Source organism: Propithecus coquereli, unplaced genomic scaffold, assembly GCF_000956105.1.
Source record: "Propithecus coquereli isolate 6110/MARCELLA unplaced genomic scaffold, Pcoq_1.0 Scaffold1, whole genome shotgun sequence".
Classification (NCBI taxonomy): domain Eukaryota; kingdom Metazoa; phylum Chordata; class Mammalia; order Primates; family Indriidae; genus Propithecus; species Propithecus coquereli.
The window spans coordinates 7751887-7772049 of record NW_012133857.1 but is presented as its reverse complement, the minus strand read 5'-3'; the positions used below and the strand labels follow the sequence as shown (position 1 = coordinate 7772049).

The 20163-nt window shown below is 41.6% G+C and overlaps 1 protein-coding gene across 1 annotated transcript in view; it reads left to right on the top strand.

The window, feature by feature from the left end:
- Positions 1-20163, top strand: part of LARS2 (leucyl-tRNA synthetase 2, mitochondrial) — a 153201-nt gene that overhangs the window by 36379 nt on the left and 96659 nt on the right. The window contains exon 5 of the mRNA XM_012662559.1: positions 17898-17987. Coding sequence (XP_012518013.1) covers positions 17898-17987 — 90 coding nt within the window. The remainder of the gene's footprint in view (positions 1-17897; positions 17988-20163) is intronic.

Genomic DNA, 20163 nt, shown 5'->3' with positions numbered 1-20163 from the left:
AAATAAAACATCTCCAGCACCAGAAGCTCAGTGTGTGTCCTCTTCCAATCACAACTCTGTCTCTCCTCACTACAGGTAACTACTCTCCTGACATTTATGATCACTACTGGTTGTTTTCAATATAGTTTTACCACCTACATATGTGGGAGTGTTTTTCTAGATGATGTTTTTTATTATGGTAATATATACATAACAGAATTTACTATCTGAACCATTTTTAAGCGTCTGTTTCACTGGTATTAAGTATATTTGTATTGTTGTGCAACTGTCACCACCATCCATCTCCAGTATTCTTTACCTTATGTGTTTTTTTAAACTTGTATAAATTGACTTGCATAGTATGCGTTCTTTTGTGTCTAGCTTCTTTAATTCAACATTTTTTCTCCAACTTTTTATTAGAAAAATAAAAATTTTCAAATATTCAGAAAGGTTGAAAGAGTAGTACAATAAACATTGATACGCCTTTCACCTAGATTCAACAACTGTTGCTGTATTTGCTTTATCTCTCTATATATGTTATATTAATATATATTTTCCTTTTTCCCTTGAATTATTTGAGTATAACTTGAAGACATCATGGCCCTTTACCCCTAAGTAAAGGGGCATGCCTGTCTGAAGAAGTAGGACATTTTCCTGTATAACCACAATACCGTTTTGACAACTAAAAAAATTAACAGTAATTCTATAATATTATTTCTGATCTAGTTCATATGTGAATTTCCTATTTGCCCCAAGAATGTCTTTTATAGCTGTTTTTAATGTGGACAAGTTCCCTGTATTAGTTTTCTATTGCTGCCATAACAAATTACCACAAACTTAGCATTTTAAATCAACATAGATTTATTATCTCACAGTTTCTTTAGGCCAGAAGTTTGGTGGGCTCAGCAGGGTCCTCTGTTAGGGTCTTAAATAGCCAAAATCAAGATGTTGACAGAGCTGTATTCCTTACTGAATGCTCTGGGGAAAAATCTGCTTCCAAGATCATTCAGGGTGTTGGCTGAATTCACTTCCTTGGCAATTGTAGGATAGGTCCCCCATTCCATGCTGGCTGTCAGCCCGGAGCCAGTCTTTGCTTCTAGAGGCTTCCTGCATTCCTTCTCAAGCTTTCCACGTGGTCCCCTCTGGCAGTGCATTCCCTCTCATGCTTCACAGCTCTCCGACTCTAGCTAAAGAAAGATCTCTACATGCCCATGTGATTATACTGGGCTCACCTGGATACTTTAGGATACTTTCCCTATTTTAGTTTTATCTGCAAAATCCTTTTTACCACTTAACTAACATATTTATAAGTTCTAGGGATTAGGGCATGGACATCTTTGAGGGGGCCATTCAGTGTACTGCATCCCTCTACAAATTTTATTTTTTTAATGGTTGTTATGGACTGAATGTTTGTGTCCCTCTAAAATTCATATGTTGAATCTATAAGCCCCAGTGTAGTGGTATTAGGAAGTAGAGCATTTGGGAGATAATTAGGTTTAGATGATAATAGGGCCCTCATGATAGGATTAGTGCCCTTAAAAGAAGAAACCAGAGTGCCCTCTCCACATACACACCCCACCCTCCCTCATCTCTACCTGCCATGTAAGTACACAGAGAGAAGATAGACTTCTGCAAGCCATGAAGAGGGCCTTCACCAAGAACCCAATCACCTGGCACCTTCGTCTTGGGTTTCCCAACTTCCAGAACTATGAAGGATAAATGCTTGTTTTGTTTTGGGTTTTTTTTTTTGAGACAGAGTCTCACTCTCTTGCCTGGGCTAGAGTGCCGTGACGTCAGCCTAACTCACAGCAACCTCAAACTCCTGGGCTCAAGCAATCCTTCTTCCTCAGCCTTCCGAGTAGCTGGGACTACAGGCATGCGCCACCATGCCCGGTCAATTTTTTTCTATGTATTTTTAGTTGTCCAATTAATTTCTTTCTATTTTTAGTAGAGACGGGGTCTCGCTCTTGCTCAGGCTGGTCTCGAACTCCTGAGCTCAAACAATCCGCCCGCCTTGGCCTCCCAGTGAGCCACCACGCCCGGCTGGGTTTTTTTTGAGACAGAGTCTCACTCTCTTGCCTGGGCTAGAGTGCCGTGACGTCAGCCTAACTCACAGCAACCTCAAACTCCTGGGCTCAAGCGATCCTCCTGCCTCAGCCTCCCCGGTAGCTGGGACTACAGGCACGCGGGTACCATGCCCAGCTAATTGTTTCTATTTTTAGTTGTTTGGCCAATTTCTTTCTATTTTGAGTAGAGACGGGATCTCGCTCTTGCTCAGGCTGGTCTCGAACTCCTGAGCTCAAACAGTCCGCCCTCCTCAGCCTCCCAGAGTGCTAGGATGACCGGCATGAGCCACTGCGCCCTGCCAATGCTTGTTTTTTAAACCACCCAGTCTATGCTATTTTATTATAGCAACCCACGCTAAGACAAATGGTTTGTACTTCCACTTTTTGTTCTCTAAATGATTTAAAGGACTAATACATTTTTTAAAAACATAATTATTAGTCTAAAAGCTAATATTATGGCAACTTTGGTTTGTGACTCCACATTTTGTTTTCTACATAATGTAAGAGAAGAATGCATATAAAAAAATTATTACTTTATGTTTTTGAGCACACCATGTATAAGAATGTAATTTTATGACATCAGTAACTGAAAGGGGTGGGGATAGATCTATATAGGAGCAGAGTTCATATGTTATTGAAGCTAAGCTCGTATAAATTCAAACTGGAATGTTATAACTTTTGGATGTTAAATATTATCCCCATGGCAACCACAAAGAAAATAGTTTTAGAATATACACAAAAGGAAATGAGGAGGGAATTGAAATGTTTCACTACCAAAAAATCAGTTAAACACAAAAGACAGTAATGTAAGAAATGAGAAACAAAAAAGCTATAAAGCTTATAGAAAACAAAGAACAAAATGACAGAAGTAAGTCCCTATCAGTAATTACTATCAGTAATTTATCCAAAATAAATGGATTGAACTCTTCAATCAAAGGACAGATTGGCAGAATGGATAATAAAATATGATGTCTCCAACAGACTCATTTTAGATCCAACGACACAAGCAGGTTGAAAGTGAAAGGCTGGAAAAAGATATTCCATGCAAATAATAATCAAAAGAGAACAAGCGTGGCTATACTAATAGCAGACAAAATAGACTTTCAACAAGAAAAGTTTACAAAAGACAAAGACTTTTCTTCTTTTCTAATGTAAGCACTGCTTTAGCTGTGTCCCACAAAATGTGATCTGTTTTATTTAAATTTCATTTAGTTAAATGTATTTTTTTAGTTCTACAATTTCCTCTTTGACTCATGGATTACTTAGAAGTGTGTTTAGTTCCAAAATATTTGAAAATCTTTCTTTTATCTTTTTGTTCTTGATTTTTGATTCCATTGCTGTCGGAGAATATACTCTATGATTTTAAGGTTCTTGAATCTATAGGTTTATGTTTTGCCAACTTTGAGAAAATTTCAGCAATTATTTCTTTGAATGGTTTTTCAGCCTCACGCTCTTTATTCTTGCCTTAGGAGACTCCAGTGACACGCATGTTAGATCCTTTGTGGTCGTCGCATATGTCCCTGAGGTTCTGTTCATTTTTTTTTTCAGTCTGTTTTCTCTCTGTTGTTAAGACTGGGTAAGTTCAATTGTTCTGTCTTTAAATTCACTCTTCTTTCCTCTGTCTCCTCCATTCTGCTGGTGAGCCCATCTACTGAGCTTCTTATTTGGGTTATTTTATTGTTTAGTTTTTAAATTTTCATTTGGTTCTTCTTTATAATTTCTCCTCCTGTGGCCTCCACTGTTACCACCGAGGAGGGGATGGATTTTTCACTAGTGCCCAGTAGGGATAGAAGTCATAGCTCTCCACTCAGCTTCCTGTGATAGCACCCTGGGGGAGGGGGGCTGCAGTGCTCTGTTATAACCTCCCAAGGATGTAAGTCTAGGCTGCCTCCTTCATTAAAATGGTTTGTTCTGTAAAATTTGGATTCATTCAAAAGGCGGCACTCAAAGATCCAGAAGGCCACATGTGGCCGCAAGGCCTCAGGTTCCCCACCCCCAGCTAGGCTCTTCACTAAGCCTTTGCTGGTAGGGGTGGGGCTGCAGTTTCTTCTGTGGCATTGGCTGGAGTAGAGTGGCTATTGTCTGAAAGTTTTCTGTCTTTCTAGGTTGTATCTTTCCTGGTCCTTTACCTAGAGAGAGAGAGCAGGTCTGTTTTTTTCTTTCTTTCTTTCTTTCTCTCCTTCTTTTTTTCTCTATTTCTCTCTTTCTTTCTCTGCGCTCATTGGCATTTCTGGGTTACTAGCTTTGTTAGCAACAATTGTGGAAATTATGGGGCATAAAAAAAATCCGTGGAATTTACCACTGTGTCATTCCTTGGATACTGAGGCCCCTAAACAGTCTGCTTTCTCTTCTCCAGTTTTTTAGAGTCTTATGTTTTATAGAAGAGTCTTATATTTGCAGATTTTTAGTTGTACCTAGAAAGAATTGGGAAAAGTGTATCTATCCCATCTTCCCAGAAGCAGAAGATAGCATGTGTAGTTTTAAAAATTCCCCCACCTCCTGTGGGATTTTGATCTGTGTCTCCCGACCCCTAACCCCTCTCTTAAAAATCATTGGACTATCAAAATGATTTTTTGTAACTTTTCTAAGTTTATGGTTTTATTTCTTGGTCTGTGTCGCATATGAAATCTTTCGAGCCGTGGCAGGTTTCTGCGACTCATTGCTTATGGACTTTGCAGGCAGCAGAACAGCTCATTTTGGGCACTGCTGTCACTGTGTGCATCCATGGAATTGATGAATTGATATTTCCTCTTCCTCTGGATCCATGCCCGTGTCTAACAAATAGCCCTTATATTAGTCAGGAAACCTAGAGAACTGGCAACGTGAAAACATCTTTCAGATGATTCTGTCCTCTTGATCCTGAAATTTTCAAGGATATTGCAGATAAAATTAATGTTCTTTCCTTCCAAAAAAAAAAAATGGAACAATTATATCTTGGGGTGCTGATATACTGGCATCTGCTCAACTAGACTGATAACGAATTGCAGCTCAGACCAATTAATCTCATCTGTGGTTTAATGGAGGGTTTTCTGTTCCCAACTGTCTAGTTAGAAAAGCTGTTTGTATTGTTAGACTGCCTTGATAAAATTCTTGTCAGCTGGCAAGAAACAATTACCAAGAAATTAAGCCAATTGTTGCTTTTTGTTTGATTATGGATAATTTATTGAATCTTGTGTAGTTTGGAACAGGGGGCAGCTTTCAGGTTACCGTAAAAATGATAATGCTCAAAAAATATCGATCAAGAAAATAGCAAAAAGAGAAGCTCACTCACTACCACTAATCAAGCTGTTTTCAGTTAAAAAAGACAGTGTGGGCCGGGTGCAGTGGCTCACGCCTGTAATCCTAGCACTCTGGGAGGCTGAGGCGGGTGGATCGCTCACGGTCAGGAGTTCGAGACCAGCCTGAGCAAGAGGAACACCCGTCTCTACTAAAAAGTAGAAAGAAATGATCTGGACAACTAAAAATTATATATAGAAAAAATTAGCCGGGCATGGTGGCTCATGCCTATAGTCTCAGCTACTCGGGAGGCTGAGGCAGGAGGATCGCTTGAGCCCAGGAGTTTGAGGTTGCTGTGAGCTAGGCTGATGCCACGGCACTCTAGCCCCGGCAACAGAGTTAGACTCTGTCTCAAAAAAAAAAAAAAAAAAGAAAGACAGTGTGAGTTGTCTTTAAAACTGAAAAGACCATAATTTCCCTGGTAATACTCATTCTCTAAATTGGCTTCAAGAGCACATAGAACATGAACTTTTCAAATTACTTAAGAATTTAGCTTGTAGCCCTCGATTTGAAAAAGAAGATCTTTAAGAAAAAATGTATGCTCTATAAAAGCACAGTGTCTACCATTTGTCATTTTCAATTTTCATTAAATGCTCATTTTCAGTCTATAGTTAGTCCTGAGATAAAGGAAGGTAATTGCATAAAAATGAGTTCTTAGACAAATGTTAGGTTCAAGATTAATTAATTACCCTCATATTAACACCTGTTTTCTCAATTCTGCAAAAAGAAGAAGAGAGAAGGTAAAGGAGGTCAGAGACAGAACCTTGGCAGAGGTGGAACTGACAGATGGTTGCAGGAAGAGGAGTAAGGGGAAGAGGCCGAGAGGAAGCAGTCGGTGAGGCTGAGGAAGCCTGACCAGGGGAGTCATGGGAATAACAATTTAGGAAGGAGGAAGAGGGGACTGTGTGGTCTACGATGGGGGCCCTGGCTGGGCCTATGGATGACAAGTTGGGAAAGATGCAGATGAGATGGAGTGACGCAGAACGTGGAGAGGTGGGAGGGCTGGGAACACGGCCTGCAGTGCCATTGGGTATTAAGCTGAGCGGTGATCTCTTTTCCCTTGGAGACAAACAGGAAGCAACAGGATAGGGGTGGGCAAGAAAATTCTGAGAAATTTTGCTTGAGGGTGGTGAGACTGTGAAAAGGCCTTCTCCACATGGGTTTAATCATCTCAGTAATGGAGGAGAGATCATCACCTTCATGTGCCTAGCCTAATGCTGGTATGTCGTTGGTACTCAATAAATGTCTGTGGAATGATTCAATGAGTGAATGAACACACAAAAGGAGCTTTGAATTGGGTAGTAAATCCCATCTTTCTGTTCTCTGCATCACCATTTTCTCTCTTTCACCCTAGCCCATTGGTGAGTCTCTTAGGATCAGGACTGGGTGGCAGACCCTAGTCAGTGTTTGCTCACTGTGGAGTAAATGGGGGAAACGTATTAATAGAATGCTGAACCAGCATTGCACCGGGGCGTTGAGAAACAGATCTCAAGTGTGTCTCCTGAAAGGTCATCATTTGTTTTTGGTGCTGTGGAGGTAGCTTCTGGGGACAAGCAACTTCTTCATTTACCTTTAGAGATTTGGAGGTTCTGTACATAGGCTTCTTAAGAGCACGGTGCAATGTGATTTGGTGTGACTTTCTCACATTTGGCAACCTTTAATATGGACAAGCCAAACTATGGCTCCAAGAGCAATGGCACTCTACTTTTTCAGAAGGCCTGTTATATTTAAGAAAATTTGCAAGGGCTCTGTCTCAAAGCTTTCATTTGTTTTTGAAATATAGTGGCACTTGACCACCTGAACTGATGTCTTTGTTACTTTATTCTTTTTTTTTTTCCCCAGCAAAGTAGATACAGAGAATCTTTGTTACTTTAGTGAAGATTTATTGAGCACTTGCTGTGCACCCACACTGAGCTGACAATGTTGGAAAGGCAGGCGAACCCTCTTCGGCTTCCTTGATCCTCACAACAGTTACAGCGTCTCAGTTGCCAAATGAGGAACGTGAGGCTCAGAGAGGTGAGACATTTGCCTCAGGTTGCCAGTGAATCATGGCAGAGCCAGTGTCCAGACCCCGGTCTTCAACCTGCCAACCCCATGCTCCTTCCATTAGGTGCTCTCCACCTGCCCTCGTGAACCAACAACTTGTTTGGGCAGGTGAACAAAATTTGGGGGCTTAAATAACAAGGCCAAGCAGTCTGTGTTGGGTCCTAAATGAGGGAGGGTTACTTGGCATTTAAGACCCAGCTCAATTGGACAGGAGCAGGGAGCACTTATCCCTGTCGTTCTCTGTGGCCTGGGCAGCAGACTGATTGTGCCCCCACACCGTGGGGAAGGAAGCCTGGTGATTCTCAGATATCCTTGATGCCCCTGTCATCACCGTCCTCTGAGCTGGGTCCTATTTGCCAAGTACATTACCTACATTTCCTCATTTAATCCCCACATCCATCCCAGGATTTGGTCCGATTATTGGCCCCTTTTAGTAATGTATTAGTTATCTGTTGCTGCATAACAAATTGTCCCAAAATTTAGTAGCTTAAAATAATAAGCATTTATTATTTTACAGTTTCTGTAAGCTAAGCAGGAGTCCAGGTGTGGCTTAGCTGGGTCCTCAGGCACAGGGTCCTTCGTGAGGCTGCCATCGAGGCTGGGGCTGAGGTTTTCTGTGAAGGTTCTACTTGGATAGGATCTGCTTCCAAGCTCACTCAGGGGGGTTTAGCTGCCGGCCTGAGTGCTGGTTCCTTGCTGGCTTTTGGCTGGAGGCCTCTCTCAGTTCCTTGCCACATGGGCCTCTCCATCAGGCAGCTCATGATTGCTGGCTTTCTTCAGAGCAAGAGAGAGTGAAAAAGAGAATGCCCAACACGGAAACCACAGTCCCTTTGTAACCTAGCCTTGGAAGTGACAGCCCATCATTTGATATATTCTACTTATTAGAAGCAAGCCATACTCAAAGGGAGTGGATTATATAAGGGCGTGAATATCAGGAGACAGCAACCGTTGGGACCATCTTAGAGGCTGCCCACCAACTAATGAGGAAAATGAGGCATAGATACGGTTGAGTCACTTGCCCAGTATCACATGGCCCCTAGGTGGGACCTAAGCCTTGGCATCCTGACTCTGGGAGCTCCCACTCTTGCTCATTACTCAGAGGCAAAGGTGTCCCCCCAGCCCCTTTCACTCTTATGATAGCAATCATGTAGGTGGGTAGGCAGCCTGGGCTTCTAACCTGGGGATTGGGTCAGTGACTCCTCCTCCCTCATTCTCTTCCCCTGTGGTTCTGCATGGAGGCCAGGCCCTTCCCTTCAGGGTTTGGGTGGTCAGAATTGGTCATGTGGATACACACTAAGGTTTCCCAGGCCCTTGGCAGTGGACACCCCTCAGTGGTAACCCCAGGACATTTATTTGTCTGTAAGGCACCATCTATGGTTCCTTTAAACTCCACTGGGTGGGTCTCGAGGTGTATGTTCTAAATATATTGGAAGGCTTCTCACCGGGGCAAGACCTTCATCACTGTAGACGCAACTCTGGTTTCATTCTTCCTTTCAATCCAAACTGTTTTCAAGAACTGTAAAACTATAGGATAATTCTCAGGGTAATACAAAGTGACTGCACAAAACCAGTGAAGTACAGAAAAATGTTTATAATACAAAAATCACCCATGGTCAGTGTCATCCTAAGACAACCCGTTGTTTATATGTTGGCAATTTTCTAATACTTTTCATTTTCATTAATAATTGAAACCATAAAATATATAATTTTGTATCAAATATATGCCCCATGTCATTAAAAATTACATATATTTTTTAAATGATATGTATTGTTCATGTACATCAAGGGCATAATATTTAAACCATTTCATTTGTTCTGGATTTAGTATGAAATATGTAAATTTTTAAATGGAAAAACAACTATGTAAACATTTATAATGCGTTACCTATATGTAGTGGGTATTTGATTCACGTAGCTTTACCTACTTTGAACGAGCTCAGTATGAAAGTCTTGCAGAAATTGGGGTGACGTTGAGGGGACAAAATAATTCACAGTGGTGCAATACTGGGTCTCTCAGACCCATGTTTGGATCCTAATTTTGCCTCCTACTGGCCATGTGATCTTAAACAAGTTACTGTGAGGCTTAATTCTCTGATCTGTAAAATGGTGATTTATTCATTTAGCAACCATTAATTAAGCATCCTTTGTACCAGGCACTGTTCTAGTCACTTGGAATACTTCAGTGGGGAAGAAAAGACAAAAACCCTTTCTTTCATAGAGGGACTTTACAGTTTGCAGTTTTTGTAGGGGAGGGAGGACAAAGACAGACAATAAACATAATAAATAAGTAAATAATATATAATGTATTAGAAGGTCAAAAGTGGTATGGAAAGAAAAGAGCAGGGTCAGGGGGAAGCAGGAGGCCCATGGGTGAGTTTCAATTATAAACTAGGATATCAAGGCCACATTTGATAACTTTGGTAACTACCCCATGGAATTGTAATGAGAACAAAATGAGATTCTCCTAAACTGCCAATCCTGGACCAGGTGCTTGGCCAGGCCGTGGTCAATGTTAGCTATTACTGTTGTTATTACTTGCTGCTGTTATTCCTCAAAGAATAGTCACCATTGCTAGTCCTTTATGTAGGAGTGCTCCAGCCCTCATGTTTCTTGATTTATGTGCACCTCCTTGGAGCTTATGTGTTCGAGTCACACATGCTGGGCTGCACTTCCCAAGGTGCTATGTCACTGCCTGATGCCCCTCTGAATCAGGAGATCTGGGTTCCAATTTTGCTTCTGCCACCCAAGAGCTGGACAGCTTTGGGTGAGCCACTCACTTCCTGGGTGCAGTTTCCTCGTGTTCACAGCAGCATTCACAATGCGTGCTTCTTGGAGCCACTGTGGGAAATGAGATGAGAGGTTGTAGGGAATGGCAATTTGGGAAGCATAGAGCTGTATACACCTGTGTCCTATTATTTGCAAACTGGGGATTTGTTAGATGCGGGAAGGGGAAGGGCTCTAAGCTAGGGCTGTACTGAGCTGTCTGACCTTCACTCTCTCTGTCCCTTAAGGACCATTTAGGAGCATCTGAGTGAGGAACTAGCCATCTTCCTCACTTCCTCTTCCCTTGAAGCCCCAGGGGAGGGCTAGGCCACTCTTGTTCTCTTTCAAGAATTATTTCTACTTCCAGGAAGAGAAATAAGCTGTCAGAAAGTCTGGTATTTTTAAACAGCTTGTCATTGAGCACAGGTAGTTGCCTAATGAAGTTTATATATCTGTTGCCATGAAGGTAGGTTTAAAGTGGTTCTTTCTTTCTTTTTTTTTTTTTAAGTGTGTTTGTTTTGTGAAAACAGAGGATTGAACGTAAGGACTAAAGAGAATCTGTGTTGGCGTGGAGCTGAGGTGTGCCAGGAGGATTTGAATCAAGGGCAGGCTCCCCCTTAGCACGATGTACAGGGTATCCTGTTAGAAATGTCATATGGACAAAACTGTGCTCTTATCTCCTGTCAAAGTCCATTTCATTAAATTATGCGAACACATGAGGGCAGGACAGGACTCTTTCATGCAATATTTGGGAGAGAGATGTATTTAGGAGGAACCCCTGCAGTGATTCTCAACCCTGGCCCCATGTGAAATTTCCAGAGGTGGGATCCAGGCCTTAGCAGCTTTTAAAGCTTAATTCCAAGATGCAACCAAGTTGAAGAACCAGTGCCGCGTTTGGAGGACTTGGTGTACGGTGGCCATCAATGTCCTGATTCTGCAGATTGCGTCATGAGCCTCTCTCGTCCTTCCTCCAACACAGCTGTGAACTGGAACCTTGAACCGTCTCCAGTGAGAACCATCTGATGCAGCTGGGTGTTTTTCTTCTTTTTTAAGCTGCACAATATGAATGCTGAGGCCAGCTTCTCTGGCCTTTGGGCTGTGCTGTTTTCAGAACCCCCTCCCCTGTAGAATTAGAGAATCAGGGAAGGAGTAAAAGACAAGGTTGTCATTCAAGGCTTCCTTTTGATCTGTTGCAGTAAAGAACAAATGACAAAAACGCACATAACAAAAGATCATTTTTTTGTAAGTACATGAGTACCTCTCTCCTCTGTTTCCAAGAGTCAGTGTTGTGAAGGCAGGAGGCTCAGAGTGAGACTGGGGAGAGGGGGCGCTGATGCCATGTCGCTAGAGACTGAGATGCGTGGTGGCTGCTCACCTATCCGACGTGCGTATTTTCCAATGTACAGGGCCGCCGGATGACTGACTTGATAAACGTGTTTCTGAGGTTTTTGTTTTTGTTTGTTTTGTTTTGTTAAATTCCTGGTGTTTAAGTATTGTGTGGTTGTGATGCCCGTGAAATGCATGATGGCTTTGAGTGATTTTAGCTGTTCTGCTATCTGGGGCCAATCACTGTCAAAAGATGCAACTGGACTGAGAAACAAAGACCCAACTAGATCCCACCTGAGCAGAAGGGTCGGGGTGGAGGTGACCTGGTTGCCACCAGATTAGCCTTGTGTTGCTTTCTCTGTCTGGTCATATGTTTTGGTCTTTCCCTCATAAACACCATCTCTTTTTAGTCAGAAAGCCAATATTGATTAGGGATAGTAAACTGTTTTTACCCTAGTCCTTTCCTTTCCCTTTCACCTTGCCCCAGTCGCCTGACAGGGGCATCCGTCCCCTAGTAGAGTGGTGTGGTGACGAAGCCAGCCTCACCCCGCCATAACACACTCTTCAAGTAAAGCCAAGGGAAGTAGCACCTGTTGGTCCCTCCTGCGTGCCCAGCATTGTGCTTTACATACGTTATTGCATTTAATCCTCACAACAACCCTCTAAGGTGGACTTTATTGCCCCTGTTTTCTAATAGGGAAACGTGGCATAGTCACAAACTAGTGATGACACAGGGACTTGAACGCAAGCCAGGTGGCTCCCTGAGATCATGCTGTCCCACACTTTTCCTGGTGCAAGGATAGTCAGCCTGAGGAGACCTCAGTGGGGCACACAGAAGGGGGCCGATTGATGTGTTCTTGCTTCACAGACCAAGTGTTATTTTCTGTCCAGGACAGTAAGGTGGACATCTGTGGCTTTCTGTCCAGGACAGTAAGGTGGACATCTGTGGCTCCGTCTTCTTGGACTTCATCATTGCCGAATCACTGTGCCACAGGAACTCCTGGCCAGACTGGCTTCGTGATTAATTTGTGCAGAGTCACTGAGGGATGGGTGGCAGGCCTCAAAGGATAATGTTTTGAGCCTCACTTATGTTCTGAGAGAGCTCATCTTGTGTATTTGGCTCTGTGTTTGCCTGTGAATGTGCAAAATATTTTTAATGTTAAAACCCAGGTATTGCAGAATGTAAAAATGCAGTGTGTAGGAACAATTCTAGTTGGGATCCCAGATACGTAAATTTGGTCTCTTGGCAGCTAGAGTGCTCTTTCTAGAGCTCAGGAGGATATAAAAGTTGACACCTTTGTATAAATCTGTGTGGAGTGTGGCTGAATTGCAGTTGCTTTTATAGCTATACCTTTGAATTACCTGACTTTGTGTATTAAAAACAATGGTGCATTAACGTAGGTGTTAGCTTGTTTGAAAAGCATGGCAAAGGAAAGTACAGGAATGAAGAGGGGTTTTGAAATATAATGAACAGCCTTTGTTTGACTTCTCTGGAGGTCTCATTTAGAAGTCTTACCAAGTTGGTGCTATCTTGTGGGCAGATGTTGGCAGCAGGGAGCTCTACCCCACAAACACAGGGCTCCCCTGCTAGGTCACAGGCAGGATTGGGTCTGTGGGCCAGATTCCAATGGATGATCTTTATGTATTTATTTGTTCAACAACTATTTCATGGGCAGGAATAACTGGTATTATATTGAGAAAAACTGAATGCATCTCTAACTTCAAAATAGGAAATTTATTACATGAATTCATTATGTTAGATTTTCTAAGTCAGGCAACTACTTGAAGGCATATTAAATGATTTAAAATTTAGATAGTAAAGTCAATCATTTATTTCAGTGAACAGCATTATGCATATGTGATAGAGTTTGAGAATTTTATTTGCCTGCAACCCCAGACTCAACATGTCTCTCCTGTGTTTGGTCTCTGAGTGGGCAGAAAGGCTGGGGGTTGCATCATGCAGCATCCCCCTGTGCCTTACCAGTAGTGCTCAACGGAGATGGAGCTGCTTCCGATGGAGAAGGGAAATTGAGTTACCTGACTCCATGTTTCCAACACTCCATGTTGACCACGTTATCGATTTTTATGGAATGCCCACCAAAGTTGCTTGGTTAATTCTCCTTTAATCTACCTGTGGTTACAGACTCAACCTGAAAAAAATCTAAACTCTTAGATCAGGGTTTCTCCACCTTGGCTCTATTGACATTTGGAGCTGGATAGATTTTTTTGTTCTGGGGACTGTCTTGTGCATTATGGGATTTTTAGCAACATCCCTGACCTCTACCCACTAGATGCCAGTAGCACACACACATGCACGTATACCCCAGTTTTGACAAACAAAAATGTCTCCAGTCATTGCCGGATGTTCCCTGGGGAACAAAATTTTCCAGGTTGAGAACCCCTGCCTTAGAGAGAGGAAGAAAGGACTGTTAAAAGCTCTGTGGGTACTGAAACCCCTAGAAGACCCCTGTCTACAGAACCGGGATTTGAGTAAGTAGTTCACAGTGAAAATGTGAAAAGGGAGTCTCGATTTCTAGCCAGTTGACTAAAGCTTTGAAGCAGTTTAATTTCAGAAAGATGATTTTGACTGAGATAAAGCATTAGAAGACTAGAAATAGCTGTTTCGTTTTTTGTTTTGTTTTAATGAGAAAATCAGGGAAGGCATTAGAGGGTTCTGTGACTTGTAGGAAATGTATTTCTTTTTTCTTTTTCTTTTTCTTTTTTTTTTTTTTTTTTTTGAGATAGAGTCTCGCTCTGTCACCCTGGCTAGAGTGCCGTGGCATCAGCGTAGCTCACTGCAACCTCAAACTCCTGGGCTCAAGCCATCCTCCTGCCTCAGCCTCCCCCGTAGCTGGGTCGGCAAGCATGTGCCCCACCATGCCTAGCTAATTTTTCTTTTCTTTTCTTTTCTTTCTTTTTTTTTTGGAGAGACAGGGTATTGCTCTTGCTCAGGCTGGTCTCAAACTCCCGAGCTCAAGCAATCCTCCTACCTTGGCCTCCCAGAGTGCTAGGATTACAGGCGTGAGCCACTGCACCCAGCCAGAAATGCATTTCTGAACAGTGTCTATCCTCAATCCTGTTTTTGGTTTTTGTGAGACTGGACTACTGGTGAGCCTTCTAGAGCTTGCTCTGACATGTCTTCATGGAATGGACATTACTGAGGGTTGGCCTGTGGCTGGGCCCTGTGCGCAGCAGATGGGAATAAAATGGGCAGGAGCACGGTGCCTTCCTCAGGGCGCTGCCAGCCCCCTCCGGGCAGGTGAGCCCGCGCTGCAGCGTGATGGAACTGCGAGTGCTATAACCGTGCCTGAAAGTAAACCTGCCAGGGACAGAGCAATGGTCCTGGAGTAGTGGTTTGCAAGTTGTGCTCTTTTAGCGGTTGGTGTTACTTTTTCTTCAAATGACATGTGCAGACATACAATATAAACAAAACAGGTCAGGCCCAAATTTGAAGCCAGGGCGAAAGTGGGGGCCTGAAATCCCCACTCCTCACTTCACCTCAGAGCTGACGCTGCCAGAGAGAATGTACTTTTCCTTACGTGTCTGACTAAAAGTAGGCTAACGCTTGCTTGCATAAAGATCATTTTTTTCCTGACTAGAGCTATCTTTTTTTTTTCTACTTTAGGTAAAAGTGGCTTTCAGAACCATAAACCTAGGTGAAGATAGCAGTGCTATCCCATTGCTGGGTAATTTTTACTCTCAATCTATGGAAGCAGGTTCAAGGGCTTAGGAAAAAAAATACATACATATATATATATATATATACACACACACACATAGTCATTAGAAGTATTTTGATATTTTACTACGAACAATTCAAATATAGAGAAAAGAAGATAATAAATCTCTGTCCCCTAGATTTAACAATTGTCATTATTTTCTCATATTTGTTTCATATACTTCTTCAAACCTCTAATGGATAAAGATTTTTTTAAAAAGATATATCTACAAAAATTGAGTTTAAGAATATTTTTATCATATTCCCCCCACATCTCACACTATCCCCTATACCAGTTCATCTTGTGGACCACAAAGTATTTTGAACTTAGTTGTGTAACCTACACAAGGGGTACAAATTTGATTGAACATGTAGTTATTCATATATCCATTTATTAATAGTTTATTCTCCCTTTAACAATTTTGGGGTACCTTGATGTGGTGGGACCTCAGTGTACAACGATGAGCTAAATGAAACAGACCAAACGTAGCTTCTGCCCTAGGTTTTGTTAAAAATGAAAGTTTTAAAGTTGCTTGTCTAAATCTAAGGCGAATGAGTTCTGTGTCATGCCAGCAGGAGGAGTAACTGGTGCAGAAAAGGTGATGGGATGAGGATGAGTTTGGAAGTTTGGGAAGCAAGCCCACCTTCGGTGTGCTAATCTGGTTCTTGAGTTGGTGAAGTTCTTTGTACATGATGCCCCTGTAGACTTGGTAGCTATGCGGTCGCTGGGAGCAAGTGCGGACGATGTTGTGTGTGGCTCCAATATCACACCTCTGAAGAGATACTGGCATGGATGCAGAGAGAAAGGATTGCTTATACACTGTTGGTGGATCTGCAGATCAGTACAACCTCTATGGAAAACAGTATGGAGATTCCTCAAAAAACTAAAAGTAGATCTACCATTCGATCCAGCAATCCCACTACTGGGTATCTACCCAAAGGAAAAGAAGTCTTCCTATCAAAGAGACACCTGCACTTGAATGTTTATTGCAGCACAATTCACAATTGCAAAGAAATAGAATCAACCTGGGTGCCCATTAATTCATGAGTGGATTAATAAAATGTGGTATATGTATACCATGGAGTACTACTCAGCCATAAAAAGGATGAGCTAATGCCATTTGCAACAATTTGGGTGGAACTGGAGACCATTCTTCTAAGTGAAGTATCTCAAGATTGGTAAAACAAATACCACATGTACTCATTATTAAATTGGAACTAACCAATGAGCACACATGTGCACAGAGGGAAGTAAAACTCAGTGGAAATCAAGCGGGGGTGGGGGGAAGGGGCAAAAACCTATCTAATGGGTACAATAAACACTATTTGGGTGATGGGCACACCTATAACCATGACTCAAGTATTATAAAAGCGATCTATGTAACCAAAAACATTTGTACCCCTTAATATTTGGAAATTATAAAAAAGAAAGAAAGAAAGAAAAGGGAAAAAAAAAATCACAGCTCTGGCATTACATGAGGCCAGACTGGTGGGGGACGCTACAGTGTGGGCAAAGCCATTAGTCTGATGGGTTATTCACTACCTACTTTGCAGTGGGAAGGTGGGGCCAGTGGTCAGATTTGAGTTATTTGCACTTAAAAAAAATTGTTTTCTAATAAGTATTATTCTGCTATTTTTGTAAGACAGCACCTAAAAGGACCCAGGAATCTTACATGAGAAAAACAGCTGCTTGGGGGCACAAGAGTTTACCTGACACCTTGCTTAGTTGCTGCACATATGCCCTCCCGTCCTGGGTTTGAAGCTTTCTCCTTTATTCATCTTAAGGAAGACAGTTGTTTGCCCTTTTGATAAAAGTATGCCTTCTATCAAAAGTCAATTACAAATCTGAAACATCCCCTTCCTGTATCCATTTCTGCATTATCTATTTTTGGACGTTAAGAGCACTAGAAAAGAAATGTGACAATGTAGAGGTTTTATGCTTACTTGACTTTATCAATGGCAAACCTTATAAGTTGGTTAATAGAGACCTATTTTGAAAAATTCTATAGCAAATGTGTTTTTAGGATAGAAAATAAACTTTGGGGACCTTTGATTTGGGCTTGGAAATATAAAGTGGCTTCTCACTTTAATATTTAATAATGTTTTTAATTGGTCTTCCTAGGTAGACAACAGCCTGATTCATGTAATGGAATAAATGGAACATAATGAGTGTAAAGGAACCACCAGGCCCCAGTTATATATAGAAACACAAAGTTTATTTTCAAATGAAGATCATACCAAAGCAAGCAATGTTCCTTTTGAGTTTTGTGATTGCTTTCAAAATGAGCTACATTCATGAATTAGCATCCTGGTTCCTAACATACATTTGTGCTAACAAAATGTTAATACCCAGTTTTGTACAATGTAATTCACCTGTTAGTCTTATGGGTTGGTGGGTGGGCAGGGTGTGTGCAAAAGGTTGGAGTTGCATCTCTTATCATAGAACATGCTCTAGGAAAGGCGGGGGTGGCATTTCAATCATATCTCTTCCTAGAATAAATTGCTGCTTCCCTCACTTTACAAATAGGTGAACATATTATAGGTTGGCAAACATTTTTGTGATTTAATTGCTTTTCAAAACTGAATTGCAAGGCTGATACATACATTGTGGGGGGAGTTTTACAATGGCCTATACATGATTTTTCCTTCTCTTTGGCAGGAAACATACATTGTCAGGGGAGTTTTACAATGGCCTATACATGATTTTTCCTTCTCTTTGGCAGGAAATAACTACATGTTTGCCAGATTACTACAAATGGACTCAGTACCTCTTTATTAAGCTCTATGAAGCTGGACTGGCCTATCAAAAGGAGGTAAGTTAAAGTTGGCTGTGCTTTCAAAATTCCATAAATTTTCTCTCTGTCCTTAGGAGACATCATTGTTAAATAAGAAGCAAATAAACGCTGTTTGCGCGGTAGCAGTGAAAATGAACACTACCTCAAGCTCGTGAAATCAGTCACAGCAGACCCAGAAAGTAACTACTACCTGGCTCAGTTTATTGCCTTCAAGACAGGGTCTGGGCTTCTTTCACTTTTAAATTCCCAGTATATAACACAGTGTCTGTTGCCTATAATGAGATCAAGGAGAGGCTTCTCACAACCTAGCTCAGCTTCCTCTCCCAGCTATGGGACTAGCTCGCTAGCTCAACCTCCAGGAAATGTGGTTTCTCACCTGCTAAATGGGGATGGTAACATTTTCTTTGTGGGGTTCTATGGTTTGAATGTCCCCTCCAAAACTCATGTTGAAATTTTATTGCCATTGTGATGGATTTAAGAGGTGGGACCTTTAAGAAGTGTTTAGACAGAGCCCTCGTGAATGGATTAATGCCATTATTTCAGGAGTGGGCTCCTGATAAAAGGATGAGTTTGACCCAATTCCTTCCCTCTGTCTCACACGCTTGCTTGCCTTTCCACCTTCCACCACAGGGTAACACAGCCCTTGTGAGATGCTGGCACCATACTCTTGGACTTCCCAGCCTCCAGAACCATGAGCCGAATAAACTTCTATTCTTTAAAAATTACCCAGTCCCAGGTATTCTATTATAGCAGCAGAAAACAGACTGAGACACTGGGTTTTGAAGGAAGATTAGAAGTAACAGTTAAAGAACAAATATGACAGTACTTACCCATAGTGGTCTCCCAAGAAATGGAGATGCTTGTATGGCAGGAGCTCAATAATAGTAGGTAAGGGTTGGAATAGCGGGAGATGAGGCAAGAGTGTCATAGTGTGGCCTGGAATTGCACTGTTCAGCATGATAGCCACTAGCTACGTGCGGTTGTTTAAGTTTAATGTAATTAAAATTGAATAATATTAGTAAGTCACATCCTTAGCCATACTAGCCAAATTCCAAGTGCTCAGTAGCTTCATGTGCTAGTAGCTAGTATTGGACAGCACAGTAATAGACTATTTTCGCATAAAAGACCATTCTATTAGCTCAAAAAGTTCAGAAGTGACAAGGAGGAAATCTATTGTACCTTTATGCTTGAGACATTCTCTTTTGACCAGAGTGATTTCATGACATAGGATTACATTTCCTTCTCTGTGGATCCCATAGAGTTTGGTTTTGCAGTGAATAATATTTATGTAATCATGTGTTAAGATTTTAAATTTTTAGAATTAAAATTTAGAATAAAGAGACAAATACAGAAGACTTAATTTAAATTTCAGAATAAAACAAAAATGTCTGAAACTTTGACAATATAAAATAATACAGGCCAGGCACTGTGGTTCACGCCTGCAATCACAGCACTTTGGGAGGCTGAGGCAGGTGAGTGATACCAGCCTGAGCAAGAGCAAGACCCAATCTCTACAAAAAAATAGAAAAATTAGCCGGGCATGGTGGCACACGCCTGTAGTCCCAGCAGCTCAGGAGGCTGAGGCAGGAGGATTGCTTGAACCCAGAAGGTGAGATAGGGAAGAGAAATAATAAGCAAAAGTGAGATAATCCCTTCATCTTTCATAACAAAGAGTCATAGATGAAGAATTTGAGGTTTACCATTTAACTTTAGTAAAATATGTCTATTACTAATATGCCTATTAGAAAGGTAGCTATCAAAGCTCACTTTAACAAAGATAGCAGAAACTACAAGAGGGCTGGGGAGGTGGAAGAAATGCTATATGACCATGCTTATTTCATAGCAGAGGGTCAGCAGAAACAATCTAAAGATAATATACCAAAATGGAAATAAAATTGTATTACTTAAAGTTGTAACAGTAGACACCAGAAGAACTAATGAACAGCACGTGCTAAAAGTGGAAGAGTATTTTAATAACCATTTCAGTTAATTATGGATATTTTTCTTTGATACTATACCAAAACTCAATGAGCAATAGTTTCTTAAAAGTCAGTTGCAGGTCGGGCGTGGTGGCTCACGCCTGTAATCCTAGCACTCTGGGAGGCCGAGGCAGGAGGATCGCTCAAAGCCAGGAGTTCAAGATCAGCCTGAGCAAGAGTGAGACCCCGTCTCTACTAAAAATAGAAAGAAATTA